This window comes from Polyodon spathula, chromosome 1 (genome assembly GCF_017654505.1).
Source record: "Polyodon spathula isolate WHYD16114869_AA chromosome 1, ASM1765450v1, whole genome shotgun sequence".
Lineage (NCBI taxonomy): Eukaryota > Metazoa > Chordata > Actinopteri > Acipenseriformes > Polyodontidae > Polyodon > Polyodon spathula.
The window spans coordinates 79,239,111-79,257,313 of record NC_054534.1 but is presented as its reverse complement, the minus strand read 5'-3'; the positions used below and the strand labels follow the sequence as shown (position 1 = coordinate 79,257,313).

General features: G+C 35.2%; 1 protein-coding gene across 1 annotated transcript in view; it reads right to left on the bottom strand.

The window, feature by feature from the left end:
• Positions 1 to 18,203, bottom strand: part of LOC121322855 (follistatin-related protein 5-like) — a 98,994-nt gene that overhangs the window by 5,675 nt on the left and 75,116 nt on the right. Inside the window, exons 8-10 of the mRNA XM_041263283.1 lie at positions 17,007 to 17,156; positions 13,616 to 13,723; positions 7,829 to 7,953 (exon numbers count right to left, since the gene is read on the bottom strand). Of these exons, the coding sequence (XP_041119217.1) occupies positions 7,829 to 7,953; positions 13,616 to 13,723; positions 17,007 to 17,156 (383 nt within the window). The remainder of the gene's footprint in view (positions 1 to 7,828; positions 7,954 to 13,615; positions 13,724 to 17,006; positions 17,157 to 18,203) is intronic.

The window sequence follows — 18,203 nt, the reverse complement described above, 5'->3', positions numbered from 1 at the left end:
CATAGGGATTTCGTTGTGGAAGACAGCAAAGGAAAGAAGGTACAAGTGTGCACATACTGTCGAGTTACTACTATACATATTTTTACAGAAAAAAAACAAGCATTTTAGAAAGTAACCAAAAACACTAATTTCATACAATATATCAAAAACGAAAGCCACGAAAAAAAATCGATTTACATAAAACTTGAAAATAGCTAAAAAAATAAGCACCGAAAAAATACAATTCATAAAACCCCCAAAAAACAGAAACCCTAATTATGATTCAGAAATTCATACAAAGAACAATACTATAGCACACATATAATACATTATCTAGTCAGATAAAAACAGAAAAAAAAAAACATCTCTATCTTTATCTTTCCTCTCTATTGTACAAATGTTGATTTTTTGTTTTATTCATTAGCGTGTTTTTTTTTTTTTTCTTGATGTGTTTCCCTCCAGAAATAAATCAATACAAAATATATTGGAAACTGGATACAGAAAACAAACAACCCTGCAGCATGGCATGTATTAATGCAGTCTTTCCTTTTCGTGCACCAGCAAGAATCCAGTACACTTTTGGTGATAGTAATTCACGTGTTTGCCAAATAGATGTTATAGGCACTGTGTTTAAATGCAAAATAACTCAGAAACTCAAGGCAATATGAAATGAAGGTGGATATTTAACAACAGATTGATTAGGTAAGCTTTCAGCAGAATTTATTTTCCTGTTCAAATGAGGTAAATGTAAGTCTTTAACCTTGCAAAGTTCCCTTGGGTCAGAGAGATACACTCCCATCGATTTTCCTACAGAGACCTCTCAGGTGAAGAAGACTTTCAAAACAGATAACACACAAACAAAACGCAGGGCAGGATGAAAAGCTTATTGCAGCTTAATCCTGTTAGCATATTTGAAGACTTCTGACTGGCAAGCACAATCCTTAAATTTGTCACTTCACAGTAAGGTCTTGACATGACTCACATGAAATAAAATTAATACCAGGGATGGGCATGAAAATGTTTTACTATTTAGAAAATACCTATTATAGTGCTTTCTATTTTTATTTTAAATAGAATTTTCAGAGACCATTTCTACTTCTATTTTGTAAATATATATATTTTTAAATAGAAAATAGTTTTTTTTTGATACAAATTTGACTTTTACGTCTGAATAAAAATATAACACGTATGTTTACTTTTGTTAGAGTCCTTGGAAAAGGAAACAGGCGCGATCAGGATGAACCAATCAGAGATAAATAACTGGTTAATAACGTGCTACTTAACTGTAAATAGCATAATATTATTACAATTTGCATGAATAAATAATTTGTGAAAACGTAATTCTCTTCCTTTGCTGCAGATTATTTGGAAAAGGGTGAAACATGTTAAACAGTAGGTCAATCATAATGGAAATATGCATGATTGAAAGGGTTAAGCAATAAATATTACAGTGTCACAAATTATAGGATAACAAGAGGGATTGTGGGATGATGCCAATCATTTACATACAGCAGTACATTAGTTTACCATTATGTATACCCTCTCAGCTAACTGTATGCCAGTACAGCTAGATACATCTTTGAACCTTGGCTCTCATGTTCATCTCATAAAATCTTACATAACATACCAATGGCCTGATTCACAAATAGTTTTTGTTGCCATTAGGACCATTTCTGACTTAATAACAATGCTAAGATCCTTCTTTAGCAAATGATCTAACCCACAAAGGTCACTCTTAGTACTTGAATTTGTGCTATTAACATGTTTTCATTTTAACACAATTGGGGAATCCCTGTGTTAATTATATCATCTGTGCACTCCATGAAGGTGTAGACACTTGATAGCACCTTCTCAATGGAGCGTTCTTAAAACCAGGAGAGGTCAGCTTTAGAAAATGAGGTATTAACCCCATTCTTATACTCTGGAGTAGTAAAAGGCATCAGAGAAACAGTTAGGCAAAGGAAATCCCGTCCGTCCAATATCAATGTATGAATAAAGTGAGATTTTCCAAGATAAGTATTTATTAAAAAGTTTTTGCCTCACATGGCAGGCATAATGTGAGGAGCTTGGACTGAATTGGAATCCACTACCTGGTGATCACTTGCAGTATCTGTCAAGGCTAAGGTTTTATCTGCAAGTTTGTCATAGTTAGAGTATGGCATTTTTTTCAACAGTTATGTTATTTCCTGTTACAATTGTTATAACAATTAAGTCATACACCAACTGTGGCAGGCTGGTGAGTGGATAGAGGCCCAGAGACAGTCTGGACTTCAAAAAAAAGAACTATTTTATTATAAACACAAAAATGAAAGGGCACAAGGGCCAAAACAAAGCAATTTAAACACAAAATAAACAAAATGAAGCAAAAATACACTCACAAAAATAAAGGTTTCCAGGCTGGTCAATGCCTTCACTGGATTCAAAAACATTCAAAAAATCACAAACACCAAAACACCAACCTGCTTCCTCAGCTCCCTCCTCCTAAATGAAAAGCAGAGGCCTCCTTTTATGTCAGGTGGCTGGGAGCTGATTGATCGTTAATTAAACTAATCATCTAATCAACCCCAGCCACCTGAACACAATGAATTTAACCCCATCCCTGCCAATTTCTAAAGAGCAGAGCTGTGCTCTGCCACACCAACCTATTACACACTCCTGTAAAAAAAATCCTCTAGAAATCTTGCAAACAGTTTATAAGCCACACGGACCGACCTAATTGAAATGTTTGGTCCGGATATCAGATTGGCCTGTCACATGTTTATGTTGCAGTGAGAGATTCATTTTGTGATGTTTGAATCAATGACCAAACAATTTATGGATTTGTTGATAAGCCCGTTATATAGACTACAAGTGTAAAACAATACATGTGACAAAATAAATTACTATCAGTCAACAGGGGATTGAGAGTAAAGGTAGTTCCTTGCACCAAGTTATCAGCGAGACCTGCCAGACTCACTATACAGCAAGGATAGTTTACGTGTTTTCAGGGTATTGATGCAGCAAAAGTAAATTAGCCAAAAGCACCATTTCACTTTTAATGGGTAGTTCCCAACAGTCTTCGTGAAATGTAGAAAAGTAAGTCATACAGTAAGAGAAATAAGTTGCCAAAGTAAGGTAAAAATGTCCTTCTCCTTTTTTTGCATATTTTTGCAGACCCCAGGCAATTTTATCTATTCTTCTTCTTCTTCTTCTTCTTCTTCTTCTTCTTCTTCTTCTTCTTCTTCTTCTTCTTTCTTCTTTTTTTAGCAGACGCTCTTACCCAGGGCAACTATCCATGCATATGTATATTACAGAACATCTGAGTTTAATGACAATTAACTTGTTTTGTCAACATGGAAATATACTAGGGAACACCCTTATTGTGAAGTCTATATCATTTATATTAAATTATATATTTATGTTTTAAAATTGAACATTTACCTGCATTTTTTTTTTTTTTTTACATAATATAAATAAATATAAAAAAGGTCTGGCATGCGTGAGATTTGAAACTATAACCTTCAGTTTGCAAGCATGTTGTGTTATACTGCCATCAGTGCTTACACGATTAGATGAGAAAACAAGCAGCATTTCGAAAGGTGAAGTCTGAGAATTCTCGGGACATTGTTTTCCTGTCAGTGTAACGCTTATTGTGGTCCCTTTTGGTGCAAGAAGTACAGTTCCTCTTGAGATACTAGTTGATGAGAGTAATGCTTTTTGTGGTCCCCTCTGGACAAACAGGAGCGTTTATTTCTAATTATCTATATGCTGAAGGATAGCCTATATGCAGTATTTCGTAAAAGTAAAACATAAATAAATACATTAATAAATATTGAAATAAATGAATACATAAATGAATACATAGACATTTATTTCTTTATATATCTTGATATTTATTTATTTATTTTCACTATCAGATATAAACACTGCCATTGAATACTGTATGAAATGAAAATAAATACTCAACAGTTCTTTTTCAATTGTATAAATAACAAAGATTTTTGTACATCATGCTTTCATACACACACACACACAAGTCTACACCCCCTTGAACTTTTTCACATTTTGTTGTGTCAGTGCCTCAGAGTTTCATAAATTGAAATGAGGATTTTTTTCCACTTATCTACACACCACACTTCACACTGATAAGGGGAAAAAGTTTTTATTGATAAAAAAAAAAAATTCTAGAATATTTTTCTCACTTGGAAGTTGTGGGGTAGAAAGTGTAGATAAATGAAAAAAAAAATAAATGTATATTAATTTCAGGCTATAAGGCAACAAAAGGTGAACATTTTGAAAGGAAGTGTAGACTTTATATAGCCACTGTGTGTGTGTGTATATACACACACACACACAATAATAAGGCAGGATTTGAACCCTAACCAGTTATATTTTCACTCCGACTACATAACCGTGGTTCCCTGGAATAGAAATGCAACTATTACCTCATGGGTATTAATCCTTTGATACCATCTAACCAGAACAGATATTCCAAGGATGCACGTAGTGCCAGTGTCACAGTCGCAGTCTAGTGACACCTGTGCTACTGGTGTTGCACTATCTGAGTCACCTTCCTCGGAGAGGAACTCCCGTTCGACTGCCTCATCAGATGCAGTGATAAACAGCAGATCCTCTTGAAGCCATTCTGCGTGTATTACTCCTTTTGACGGTAATGGCACAGAAGGAGCAGGTGTAACTGTGTTAATTCAACAGCTCAGCTAACACGTTTCCCTGTTGGGAGACCGCTTTCCAGAGCTTACCCAGCTGCTCAGCACTGTCTGATCTATGAGCTGTATGGCTCTTTTTTCTCCTCTTAGGCGAGAGAGCTGGAGGAGAGGAAGGAGAAGGAGAAGACGAGAAGGACCATCCTACATGTTCTCCTACTTTCCCTAGGCACAGAGCTCTCATAAGAGGATACAGATCTCTGTTGGGCTGAAGGAGGGGAGCCTTGACCAGGTGGAATGGACAGCAAGAGCTCCACAGAGCTGTGCAACACTCGTTTCTTTAACGTAAGAGTAGAAAAGGACGCACAAAACTCCTTAGCATGCTCCGGACCCAGACAGGCAGTGTCTCTGAAATGCCTGTCCTCTGTGGGGAGACGTTTCTGGCATATGTTGTACAATAAAATGTGGAAAAGTTCAAGGGGGGTGAATACTTTTGAGAGCCACTGTATGTGTCACTTATCTGTTTGTAGAGCTCTCTCTCTGTCAGGTCAGTGAAAGGAAAAATTATGATGTTTTGAGTGTCAACAGTCTCTTTTATATCCTTGGGGCAGGGTGTGACTGTGTCACTGGCACAGTCACAGACTTTCTTTACTGACTTTGACAGCCACATGACCTACTGCTTGTGAAGCCAATGCAGCAGAGGGTGGTGCAGTATTTATTGAATTCACCATGAAGCTACCAAACCACAGAGGACAGAGGTAAACTAATCCCAGCTGGTTTTCTCTGCCAAGAAGGCAACTCAGTGCAAGCATAATTTGACATTTCAGTGGCTGGGCATGTGCAGGTGAGCCAATCAGGACCCCATTAAATTAGAAAACGATGACTTCCATTATTCAGCAAAATATCCCAAATACAAGTAAATGACACCTTTATTAATAAGCTTGCTCTCTTAAGATGCTACAAGTGTCTCTTTGGAGATTGGTTAAATCAGTTTTCTCTGTTTAAGGTCACTGTATTTGTATTGCTTTGTCAATTTATGTCTGTCAGGATTAATATTGAGAAATCACAAAGCTTCTCTTATTCCCATACATTTTGTATGATTTTTAAATTTTTTTTATTTTTAAGAAAATTGTAACTATATTACATATTAATTTGGACAAACAGCCAAAACACAAAAAGATAAATAAAATACCAATAGAAAAACAACAGGTACATTCACTGTTGTATCACTTGCTGTTACACTGCATTCATACAGAATTGATTAGCTTTTTGTGGTAAAAAAGCACCCAAATTATCCAACAAAAATCAATGAATTTAGTTTTAGTATGATTGCACTGCTTGTAAACACATGTTATTGCCCAAGTATAGTATAATAATCAGCACTTGTTTGGGGGGGGATGCTCAAGTAAGATGCATCATATCAACTTTCAAACATGTTATCAACATGTGAACTAAATGTAAACATAATTAATGTATACATGTAGTTCAGTTAATTAATCAATAAACAACATGCTTGATAACTGGCTTAGGGAAACAACATGCAATATATATATATATATATATATATATATATATATATATATATATATATATATATATATATATATAGTCATGTTAATAGATTATATTTATCAATTAACAAAATGCAAAGTGAGTGAACAGAAGAAAAATATACATCAAATCAATATTTGGTGTGATCACCCTTTGCCTTCAAAACAGCATCAATTCTTCTAGGTACACTTGCACACAGTTTTCGAAGGAACTCGGCAGGTAGGTTGGCCCAAACATCTTGGAGAACTAACCACAGTTCTTCTGTGGATTTAGGCAGCCTCAGCTGCTTCTCTCTCTTCATGTAATCCCAGACAGACTCGATGATGTTGAGATCAGGGCTCCTTGGGGGCCATACCATCACTTCCAGGACTCCTTGTTCTTTACGCTGAAGATAGTTCTTAATGACTTTCGCTGTATGTCTGGGGTCGATGTCATGCTGCAGAATAAATTTGGGGCCAATCAGATGCCTCCCTGATGGTATTGCATGATGGATAAGTATCTGCCTGTACTTCTCAGCATTGAGGAGACCATTAATTCTGACCAAATCCCCAACTCCATTTGCAGAAATGCAGCCCCAAACTCGCAAGTAACCTCCACCATGCTTCACTGTTGCCTGCAGACACTCATTCGTGTATCGCTTCAGCGAACAAACTGCCTTCTGCTACAGCCAAATATTTCAAATTTTGACTCATCAGTTGAGTCACTTAGCCTTGTTTCTATGTCGTTGGTATGCCTTTTTGGCTGGAAGTCTTCCATGAAGGCCACTTCTGACCAGACTTCTCCGGACAGTAGATGGGTGTACCAGGGTCCCACTGTTTTCTGCCAATTCTGAGCTGGTGGCATTGCTGGACATCTTCCGATTGCGAAGGGAAGTAAGCATGATGTGTCTTTCATCTGCTGCAGTAAGTTTCCTTGGCCGACCACTGCGTCTACGGTCTTCAACGTTGCCCATTACTTTGTGCTTCTTCAAAAGAGCTTGGACAGCACATCTGGAAACCCCTGTCTGCCTTGAAATTTCTGCCAGGGAGAGACCTTGCTGATGTAGTATAACTACCTTGTGTCTTGTTGCTGTGCTCAGTCTTGCCATGGTGTATGACTTTTGACAGTAAACTGTCTTCAGCAACCTCACCTTGTTAGCTGAGTTTGGCTGTTCCTCACCCAGTTTTATTCCTCCTACACAGCTGTTTCGGTTTCAGTTAATGATTGTGTTTCAACCTACATATTGAATTGATGATCATTAACACCTGTTTGGTATAATTGTTTAATCATACACCTGCCTATATGCCTACAAAATCCCTGACTTTGTGCAAGTGTACCTAGAAGAATTGATGCTGTTTTGAAGGCAAAGGGTGGTCACACCAAATATGGATTTGATTCAGATTTTTCTTCTGTTCACTCACTTTGCATTTAGTTAATTGATAAATATAATTTATTAACATGTCTATTTTTGAAAGCATTCTTACTTTACAGCATTATTTCACACCTGCCTAAAACTTTTGCACAGTACTATATATATATACACACACACACACACACATATATATGAACTAAAACATTGGAGGCTAATTTCCTCTTGATCACTGTTTTTCAGTAAATATTAGCAGGGCTGGGAATTGAAGGTATATACTGTAGTGCCCTCTACCATACACACTTACCTGATGTGATTAATGATGAGGGTTGTGGCAGGAATAAAAAAATCCTCCACCTTATCAAACTGCTTGCCAACTGGCTGGGTATGGATGGTGTGGTGGGACACACTCCCACTGGCCTGGTTTATCACCTAAATAGGAGGGGAAAAAGCAATGCAATACACATAGAAAGCAACTGTATTTAAGCACGACCAAGTCAAAGCGCAAATGTAATAATTCCAACAGTATAAAGCTGACAAGTCTTTCCTGCAACCATTTTGTTTCTTGCTTATTTTATACCATTACAAATGTTGCATTACTCAGGAAATGTGCTTTGCCTTTGCCTCTAAAAAGCAGACTCATACTATATTTATTCTTGGTGCATCCTTACTATGCAGCAGAACTGATCAGCAGGGATAGTTCTCATTTAGCGGGCTGCCTGTCAATGCACTCATTCAGCAGAGTGCATAATTGAAATGACTTGCACTTCCCACACTAAACATAAAAGTCCAAAGATTCAGTTCCTTGCCATTGTAGAAGATGCACCTTGTGTCAGCATGCTCTAAATCCTGATGCATTTTCATCTCACACTCTTCTCTGACAAAGCTTTAACTTTAAGTATCAACCATTATCATGGATTTAAAATTATTATATGGCTTAAATAACAGTCATAAGTCTGAGTCCAACAAGAAAATAATTGCAAATGTTATTGTACGGTACATGTGATGTACAAACTGAGTGAGTGAGCTTGATACACACCTCTTCAAATCAATAACAAAACAAACAATTCTCAAGTTCATAGAATATTCTATAATATTCTATAATTTGTACTTCAATTTTTTGTCACGAGTAACACATTGTAAACACCTGACCATGTTGACAAATTAAGTATTAGGCAGTTATCCAATAATAAGGAATAATGCCCCCCTTTTAAATTTTCCAGACAGTATCAAACAGTGGTATTAATGACAATAGGGTGAAAAAAAAAATGATACAGCTTTTTGACACTTGAAACAATTGACTTCACTTTTGAAAAAGACCAACCTTTTTAATTCTTCATGTATGTTCCAGTTATAGATTTAATGGTTTTTAACAACCAGTATTTTTAAGTAACCAGTAAGGCTCCTTTAGATGACAATCCATTCCATACACAAGTAGTACAGATTGAGGCCTGTATTTTTATTTATATAATTAGGATCGATTTCTCCTCACGATGAGCGGATTATGTTGAAAGTAATTGACTCATCGTTTTTAAAACAGGTAAAACATAGGATATATGCTTTGACAAACTCCTTCATAATTCACCTTCCTCTTCCTCTTCTTATAGTGCCTGTATGTATGCCCTAAATATTTGCAAGGGGTGGTGCTCAGTGATCCATTTAATGAATAATTATTGCTATTGATTACCGTTGTTTGCTGCAGTGAAGTTTCCATAAATTTCAGAGAATGTTCCTGCAATGTTTGCTGTATTACAAACACGCTCCTATGGATAACGCACATTGTTTTAGCGACCCTGGTAAAGGTTCTTAATGCTGCATTCCTGTGCATATTAAACATAGCAACAAACAGAATAGAGGCCTAACTCAGCTTTGACACAAGAAAAAGCAGATCCAAGTCAACGTCTGTAAAATACCAAAGCATATAGCTGCCACGTAGAGAGAGAGAAAAAAAAAAAAAAAATCAGCATACAAAAATAAAAAAAAATAAAACAGATTAATTATTTCTGTTTTCACTAAATAATTATTACGTTATAACATTATAATATTTCCATTTTCATTTTACTGATGAAATGAAACAAAAACTATCTACAAATTAACGTATGTAACATTTGGTGAGCCCAGCTAGGAGAGATGTGCTCTAGAGAAGTCAAATAAGGGGAAAGAAAAATAAGTCTGGAACAAAAAACCTCTCCACGAGACGAATACGTTAAAGAAAAAAAAAAAACTCCTGCTTTGAAATACAGAACCGTAAGTCAGTTGCAACTAATAAACAGATGTACACAGAGATTTATGCTGAAATAAAAAAAATAGAATGTTGGTGTGTGAGTGAAAGAAGCTGCAATAGGAGATTATATATAAGGCTTCTGATTTTCGGTTTTAACCGATAAAACCCCTCGATACAAATAAAAACCCAAAAAACGTTGGCTAGCCAATATCAATCAATCAATCAATCTTTATTTTATATAGTACCTTTCATAGTGGAACAATAAACACTGTAAAATACCATAAAACTGTGGAAATGGTTAATCTATTCACATTGACTTTACCCTTTTCACAAAAAACAAAACAAAACTGACTTGTATCATTGGTTAGATCTGAATACTTTAAACCCACCCCAACTAGTGAGTGGCAGCACATTCCTACATTTCTATTGGAGACTCCGCTAGCAAGATTTAAAACGAGATTACAATCAGGATGGAGGCTTGTTTGCGGGATTTAAAACTGTATTACAGTTAAAGTACGGAGGAATTACAACAGGATTGTGCTGAAATGTACAAACATGCCTCCACACAAAAACCCAACAAGAATGTGCCCGAGATCATAGGGATTTCGTTGAGGAACACAGCAAAGGAAAGAAGGTACAACTTAGGTGTGCGAACACAGCAAAGGAAAGAAGGTACAAATTAAGTGTGCAAGTACTGTTGAATTACTTTACACACTTTGACACAAAAAAACGCATTCTGGAAAGTAACCGAAAACACTAATTTCATACAGTATATCAAAAACGAAAGCCCCGAAAAAAACGATTTATATGAAACTCAAACATAGCTAAAAAAATAAGCACCAAAAAATACAATTAATAAAACCCGAAAAACAGAAGTCCTAATTATATATTATATATATTAGCCATGTTTATAACACATAAACGTCTGATAAACAATGACTTCATTAGTTGCACAGAAATCCACTGAGCACCAACTGCAGTTGTGTTAGTGCGGTTGTCATGCACACACACACAGTTAGTGCGCATTAACTAACCAAACTGAATTAATAACCGCATTTGATACTTGTTCCAAACAGGATTAACTAGTGCGGTTGTTGCTGCCCTTTGTAACCAAACTGTGTGTATACAAACTGTATTAACAGCAAAAGGTGAACTCACAACCGCATTAGCCTGTGTGTTTACGTAGCCTTACTGAACCAAATGCTTCAAAGGGTTCACTTTTTTTTCACATCACTAGTTTTTAGATGACATTTCAGAGAATAATGGCACTGTCATTGTGTTAAAATGTGCTGTACAAAAATTTGCTTTGCTTTAAATTTAGTAAACATGCTTGTTCAATAAAACTGTATCTAGTGAGCGAGGCACACTGTCAATGTCACATTCATACTAAAAAGTAGCTGCAGTTTACTTTTTTTATTTTTTTACTATTAAACAAGCTGTTTAAAGATGTCAAAAACTATAGAAATCACCCCTAAATATCGGGTCAGTGATTTTGGCAATATCCATCCAGGTGACAAAGACTCGAGATAAACTGATATAAATACTATTTTTTGGTTTTTATTATAAGTACCCAGATGTATTTGCAATGTGTAAAGTAAAATGGTAGGCGTACATTTGTTTATTATTGATTGATGGCACTCTGGTGAATTTGTGGAACTTCCATCTAATTTGAAAGTGTACCAATTAATGCTTCCTGTAAAAATGAACTGTTATTCAATAATAATGTTTGCATATCTCATAATGTGACGAGGGGCGCACTCAGTTTTAGCGTTTTATTTTAATTGCGGAATAACACTGATACGAATCAATCAATCATTCCTTTTCTTTAATAAAGTTACCCGACTGTGCCTTTTAGAAAGTGCTAAGTTTCAGCCCAAAGTAATAATGGAGTGTATGTCATATGACAGATATTGATGCATGTTATTGTTACAATCTTTAGCAACAGTGATGTAAACACTAAGGCTTGTGTATCATATCATATAAACACTAAGGCTTGTGTATCATTTAAAACTTTTCAAAATATATACAAATGTAATACCCACACAAATGCACAAAACTAACCCAAAAAACAGGCACCCGTCCAAAGCCATTTTTTTCACGCACAATCATTGGCACTGGAATGATTTTTAAAGTGGTTGCTGAAATTGTAACCCCTGTATATGCTAGAAACCATGCAAAGACAAGGGGGTGCTACCGAACCCCCAGCGCTTCCAGCGCCCTTGCACACGGTACAAAAAATACAAGCCCAATTGGGCATGAATTCCTGCCCAATCTGGCAACACTGGTTACACTGCTGCTAACGTTAGCTGTTGTAAAATAGTGCAGAGCGGACTATGGGGGGTCAAACCAGTGTTCATGTAGGGGCCGTTTTATTGTGGGTTTTTATTTATTTATTTATTTTTAATGTTGGACTTACGGTGCCTTATGAATTACTTTCATTTTTCTTTTTTTTAAATTTTAAATCGTTTTAGGCACAATCATAACAAAATATAAAATAACAGTACATGGAGCAAAAAAAGTAGAGTGGCAAAATATATAGTTTGCCTCTCCTGTGATCTATAGTTAGGTGCCTATGGTCTCAATCAAGTTAAAACACAGTTTTCCAACCCTGCACTCCAACCCCACATCTGTTTTGCATTTCTACATGAATCATAGGAATGGACCTGGGAGAGGCCATTTTGACAGAATTCTGTCGACAGACGGAGCACTTTCGCCCCTGAATACAGTCATATGTTTTGGCCATACCTGTATTTAATTTATTTCATAAGAATTGTTATGTATATTTAAAAAAAAAAGGTGTTCAATAGTCAGTGCTGTAACAGTTTTAAAAAAAGTGAACTCTTTGCTTTATTGTATGTGTTTTTTCTTCTTCTTTGATTTCCATAATATATGGCAAACATTTTGTTCTGTTTTTTTTCTTCAAATTTTAGTAATATGATTTAATAAAAAATGAATTTAACTAACTGTGACTTACTTTTTTCTTATTTATTAATACTCATTAACACTATTTTTCATTAAAAAGTCTTTGACAAGTTTTTGCTCTTTGCAGATTTTAGGAAATTTGACTGCAGATTTCCATGGGGACTATTTAAATACAGCGCCACGTCTTGTACATCAGATTGGTGCTTTTGCCTAAGTGTTCTACTGTATAACAATTCTATCCAAACAGAGTTAACATTCCAACGTGTCCTTATGGTTCAGGCCTAATCCAAAACAGAATCGGATTTTGTTTACTACATCAGCCATGCGTGACACTCCTGATTTGCTAGTGAGATATTGTATTATTTATGTATTGTATTATTTATTTGGCAGACACCTTTATCCAAGGTGACTTACTTTTACAGGGCAGTACAGGGTTACAATGCAAGCGTAACATTTAAATACATTATAGTTTACAGTAAGTGCAAATAATACCACTAAAATACAATGGGAAATAGGATGCAACAAATTAGTCCGCATGATGTTCTGAAGCCTGATAAATTGCGGTTTGTTTCTGTTTTTCTCGAGATAATCATCACATTTTAACGTAATAATTATCTTGGGAAAATGGATACACACACACACACACGTATATATATATATATATATATATATATATATATATATATATATATATATATATATATATATATATATATATATATATATATATATATATATATTATTATTATTATTATTATTATTATTAATAATAATAATAATAATAATAATAATAATAATAATAATAATAATAATAATAATAATAATAATATGACATTGATATAACAGACAAAATGAATGTTTTAACAACATTAGGTTTTTATATTTTCTTGTTGGACTCAGAAATATGACCTGTATTGTATACATAGTGTATATTTTAAATGGCATTACCTGCAGTGTTGGTGTGGTCTTCTCCATATTCCCCCAACTGAGAACCCAGACCTGATCGTGAGATTTGTCATAGTGAAGTTTCACTGGAACCGGATCAGTACTCACAGACTGTACGGTAAAGAAAGAAAGAAAGAAAGAAAGAAAGAAAGAAAAAGAAAGAAAGAAAGAAAGAAAGTCATTTCTTGTACCCTTCATGATCGAATAGTTAGCACTACCACAGTACATTTCCAAGCAATCTGTCATGGAAAGCCTGTTCTTTTTCTTTTTCTTGATTACCTGACCTCGTGTGCACTATACAGTATGTTCACAGTATGCTGAGCTTGCTAAAGGAGCAACATTGACCTGAGCACAAATTACAAAAAAAGCCATGCCTTCACGCAGTGACTGGTTTTGATGTTCTTTCATTTTCCAGTATTTTTTTTAAGTAACATGTCAGATCCTTTTTTGTATATAAATTACATCTGTAGACTGAAAAAAAGCAACACTTTTAAATCATACACAAGGTTCCCAAGTGATCGCTTAAACAACTGTGCAAAGTGATCAAAGCTATATACTGTATTTGTAACATATATACTGGACTATGTGACACCCAATTGTACCAGTTCTTGCATCAGCTTGTGCTTGCACTGAACTGCTCCATACCGTGCCACAATCAACAACTGCGCCTAACTAGGATTTGATTTTACTGTTATAGGTAACTGTACTCCACTTATTATTTTTTTTTTGTATTTTCTGTTATTGGGAAGTCATTCTCATCCATTTATCATACTTACTACATGTTCTTACTGGACTTATAAGCAAATATTTACTGTAAGTTATAACTGCTCTTAGTCAAACTTGCTCTTACTTATACCTTACTGTATTCTTTATTTTGCTCTTACTTAAATCTGATCTTATTATACTTTCGTAACTGCTCTTACTTGTATTATGATATTCTGTACTGTGATATTTTATAACAATTGTAAGGTCACCCTGGATAAGGGCGTCTGCTAAGAAATAAATAAAATAAATAATGTAGTATTATTATTATTATTATTATAATAATAATAATATAATAATAATAATAATAATAATAATAATAATAATAATAATAATAATAATAATTTACAGTAGTGTGTGACAAAACACTTCCAACCATTCACCTTTATAAAGCTATGCAAGTAGGGCAACATTATGCAAAAAAAAAAATTAAAAAATGAAGCTATTTGTGAGCTGTTCCCTAGCTGTTATAACATATACTTTGTATTACATTTTTCTTAAAATACTTTTTAAGAGTAAATCAAATGCTATCATACATATATAAATACATGTATCAGTCAATTCACTGATGTAATGAATCAGGAATTGAAATGTAACATTCGAATAACAGCTTTGCTGTATGAATTAAAACAACACTGTTCCATTTAATAACTAGCACACAATAATATTTACCCTGGTAAAATTAAACAGGCTGCTTGTCTTTCTCCTGTTTACCTAACACTTGAAAACGTTGAATGCTTCAGTGCTCTTTATCCAAATGCAAAAAGCATGCTTGTGTGTGTGCGTTTTTTTTTTTTTAAGAAAACAGATGATTCTGATATATTTATAACACCCCTGGACCTTCGCTAGAGCTCCCAGAAATACGTTTAATCTTAGAGTGAATGTGGTATTTCTTAACGCCACTTGGGGAACAGTGTTACATGATGTACTGGGCTGAGACTCTTAGAGGTCTGCTTAGACATCAGTGGTGCTTTTAAAAGCCACTGTGATGAGGACTAAAACAGAAAATTATATCATTCTATTCAAACAACAAAAAAGGATATCTAGTTAAGATACATGTTATTTAATATACATACAAAGTTGCTTTTTTGATGATCAAACTTTTGTTTTAATAATGAATGCTTAAAGTATATATTCTGTGTAATTTCCTGTAATTAAACATTTAAGTGGTAACACTAGGGTGCTTGAGTATAATAACACATACATTTTTATATAAATCTGACTACTTACGTTATCATTTTTAATAAAATAATATAACCCTTAAAACACAGCATACCCCATTTATAACCACACCTTTTGCAAAGCTGTAACAGTTGCTTTGCCTATTTAGACTTGCGACTTTTACTGCTGCAGTGGATTTTTCTTGTGCTTTTGTAACCTCAACACATATCCCCTTTCTCTAGCTAGCTACAAAGACAAACCTTTAATAATCTTTTTATTACAAACAACACAAAAAACATTTGCTAATATTTACATATGAGACCCCAGAGTTTTACTGGTTTGTTTGTCAGAAACGGACCAGGTGGCTAATTAAGTGCAGCTAATCTAAACTAATGAAACTAAACCTCCAGGTAATGCGCTAATGAGTATGTATGACTGCTGCTAGCATATAACTTCACTCCTGGGGTGTTCCAACATGAATCTCATGCACTGGTGTTGAAACCTGATCCCCACTAAAAGCCATGAAGGCCCTCTGGGGACCTTTGCGTAGCACCGATAAACAAAACAAGTTATACCTTGTGAAACTGAACACCTGATTTATACAGTGTTTGATTGGTGGAATAAAACTGACACTTGAGTCAATCATATCAATGAAAAGACAGGCTCTGATCAGGTTACTCTATTACCCTTCCTTCTGTTATGTATGTGCCTAAGCATATAGCATTAGAACCAAAGGTTTAGCACCCCTGATGCTTAAAGCATGTGTACATTTAGATTCCAAAGAGCACAGCAATGAATGTGGATGTGGGGGATTGACCTGCCATTTAACTTCTGCTAATGTCCTTTGTAGCAAAGCAGGTGGTATATGTAATTATATTTTTATGCCATTATGGTAAAGCAGATGCTCTTCCTTTAAATAAATGTAGTCCTGGGAGCTAAGATGGCTGCCCAGGACAAAAACTACATTTCCCAGCAGGCTGCACTCAGCCAAGCTGGCCAGCAATTAGCTGGTATTTAGTTCACCTGATCAGGCCAGGTATTTACAGGCACTGCAAAGGTGTCTCTTTGTCTGTGCTCATGGTAAGGCCAGTGCGTGCGTGCAGGGCTGACTGCTTTCGCTAAAGAAGTTCTGATATTGTGTTTTTGTTCAAGAAGTGTGTTTTGTGGTACCGGTAAGCAGCTTATCGCCCAGATTACAATTAGGAATGTTTTTCTTAGTGCTCATGAAAAGAGCTAGGATTTTGTTTGCGTTTTGTTTGTTTTGTCATTGTTAATAAAAGCACGCTTTAGCGCTTAAACCTGCCATCTCTGTCTCGGAGTCTCTGCATTGCTGCTTAAAAGCCTCTGCACCTACGCTATCCTGCCACAGACATGTACAGTTATTATTATTATGCCTTTATCCCAGGTGACTTACAGAGACTACAGTACATTTGCTTTTGCTGCATCTGAAAAGATATAATACCTAGCCTACCTGCACAGCTTTTTGTGACTGGACATCAATAAGGAGCACTCTGTCCAAATATGGCTGTGTGACATAAATGTATTTGTCTTTGACGTTCACAGAAGAGGCCCAGGCACATCTCTGAGTGGCATCACTCTCCAGTTTGGGGCAAACTTCATCCTAGAAAGTACATACATAGAAATCTGTTTAGAAGATACAGACAGACATCAGAACTCAAATATAATTACATTTTATAATGCAATAAATTACTTTATCTATAAATTGAAAGCTTAAAAAAACAAGAACACACAAACAAATAGATAATGATCAAATTGATATGATAAGAAAGAGATATAAAAAGACATAACTAATATAATAACCCAAGATTTCCAGTTGTATCCTCAAATGACTTCTGATCCCTGCCAGATCAGAAGTCATTTGAAGATACAATGATTTTCCAAAACAGGCTTACAGTTGATTGGAGGATAAATCCGGTTAATGAAGAGGTTTTCTTTCACTTGGAGGGGGAGGTGAAAATGACCATGGTAGCTTTTTGATTATAACGTGCTGCAACACATAGTACTATTTATTATGAATTTTTCGGGGGTTACAATTACATATCATAGGATATTGTATTAATGTATTTAATTACACATGCTCAGACTATCTGATGTATGTGCTTAAAAACATAAATCCTATGTCACTGATTTAAAATGCAAAGATACAGTTGTTGAAAGCAGTAGTTATCCAAGCGCCACATATATTCACCACCAGTGAAGATCACTGACTGCACCCTGATGCAATCTGACATCGTATCAAAATTTGATATTTTTTTTCATCCTGCAAAGTAATAGTTACTTCAAAGTGGCTTGTTGATTCTTTACAAAGATAGTAAGCCAAGAAAGGCTTTAGTTGTTATCTAACATATTTTGGTCAGTAAGTCTCCCTGAATTACAAAGCTGCTTGCTTAATTTCAAACCCAATACAGTGTATTTTTAATGTCCATTTTCCCAGACGCAAAAAATGATAAATCTAATTTATTAAGTGCAGTACATAAACCATTATGAAAGTGCTATTTCTGAAACATATGCTTTTGGGTGTCACAGTGTTTGATGAATGCACCTTTGAAACTGGGAAATGTCAGTATAATTGAATCAGTCACACAATGTGGCAGTAACATTTTATTGGTCTTGTTTTACTTTTGGGATCTCTTTTGGTCTCTGAAGA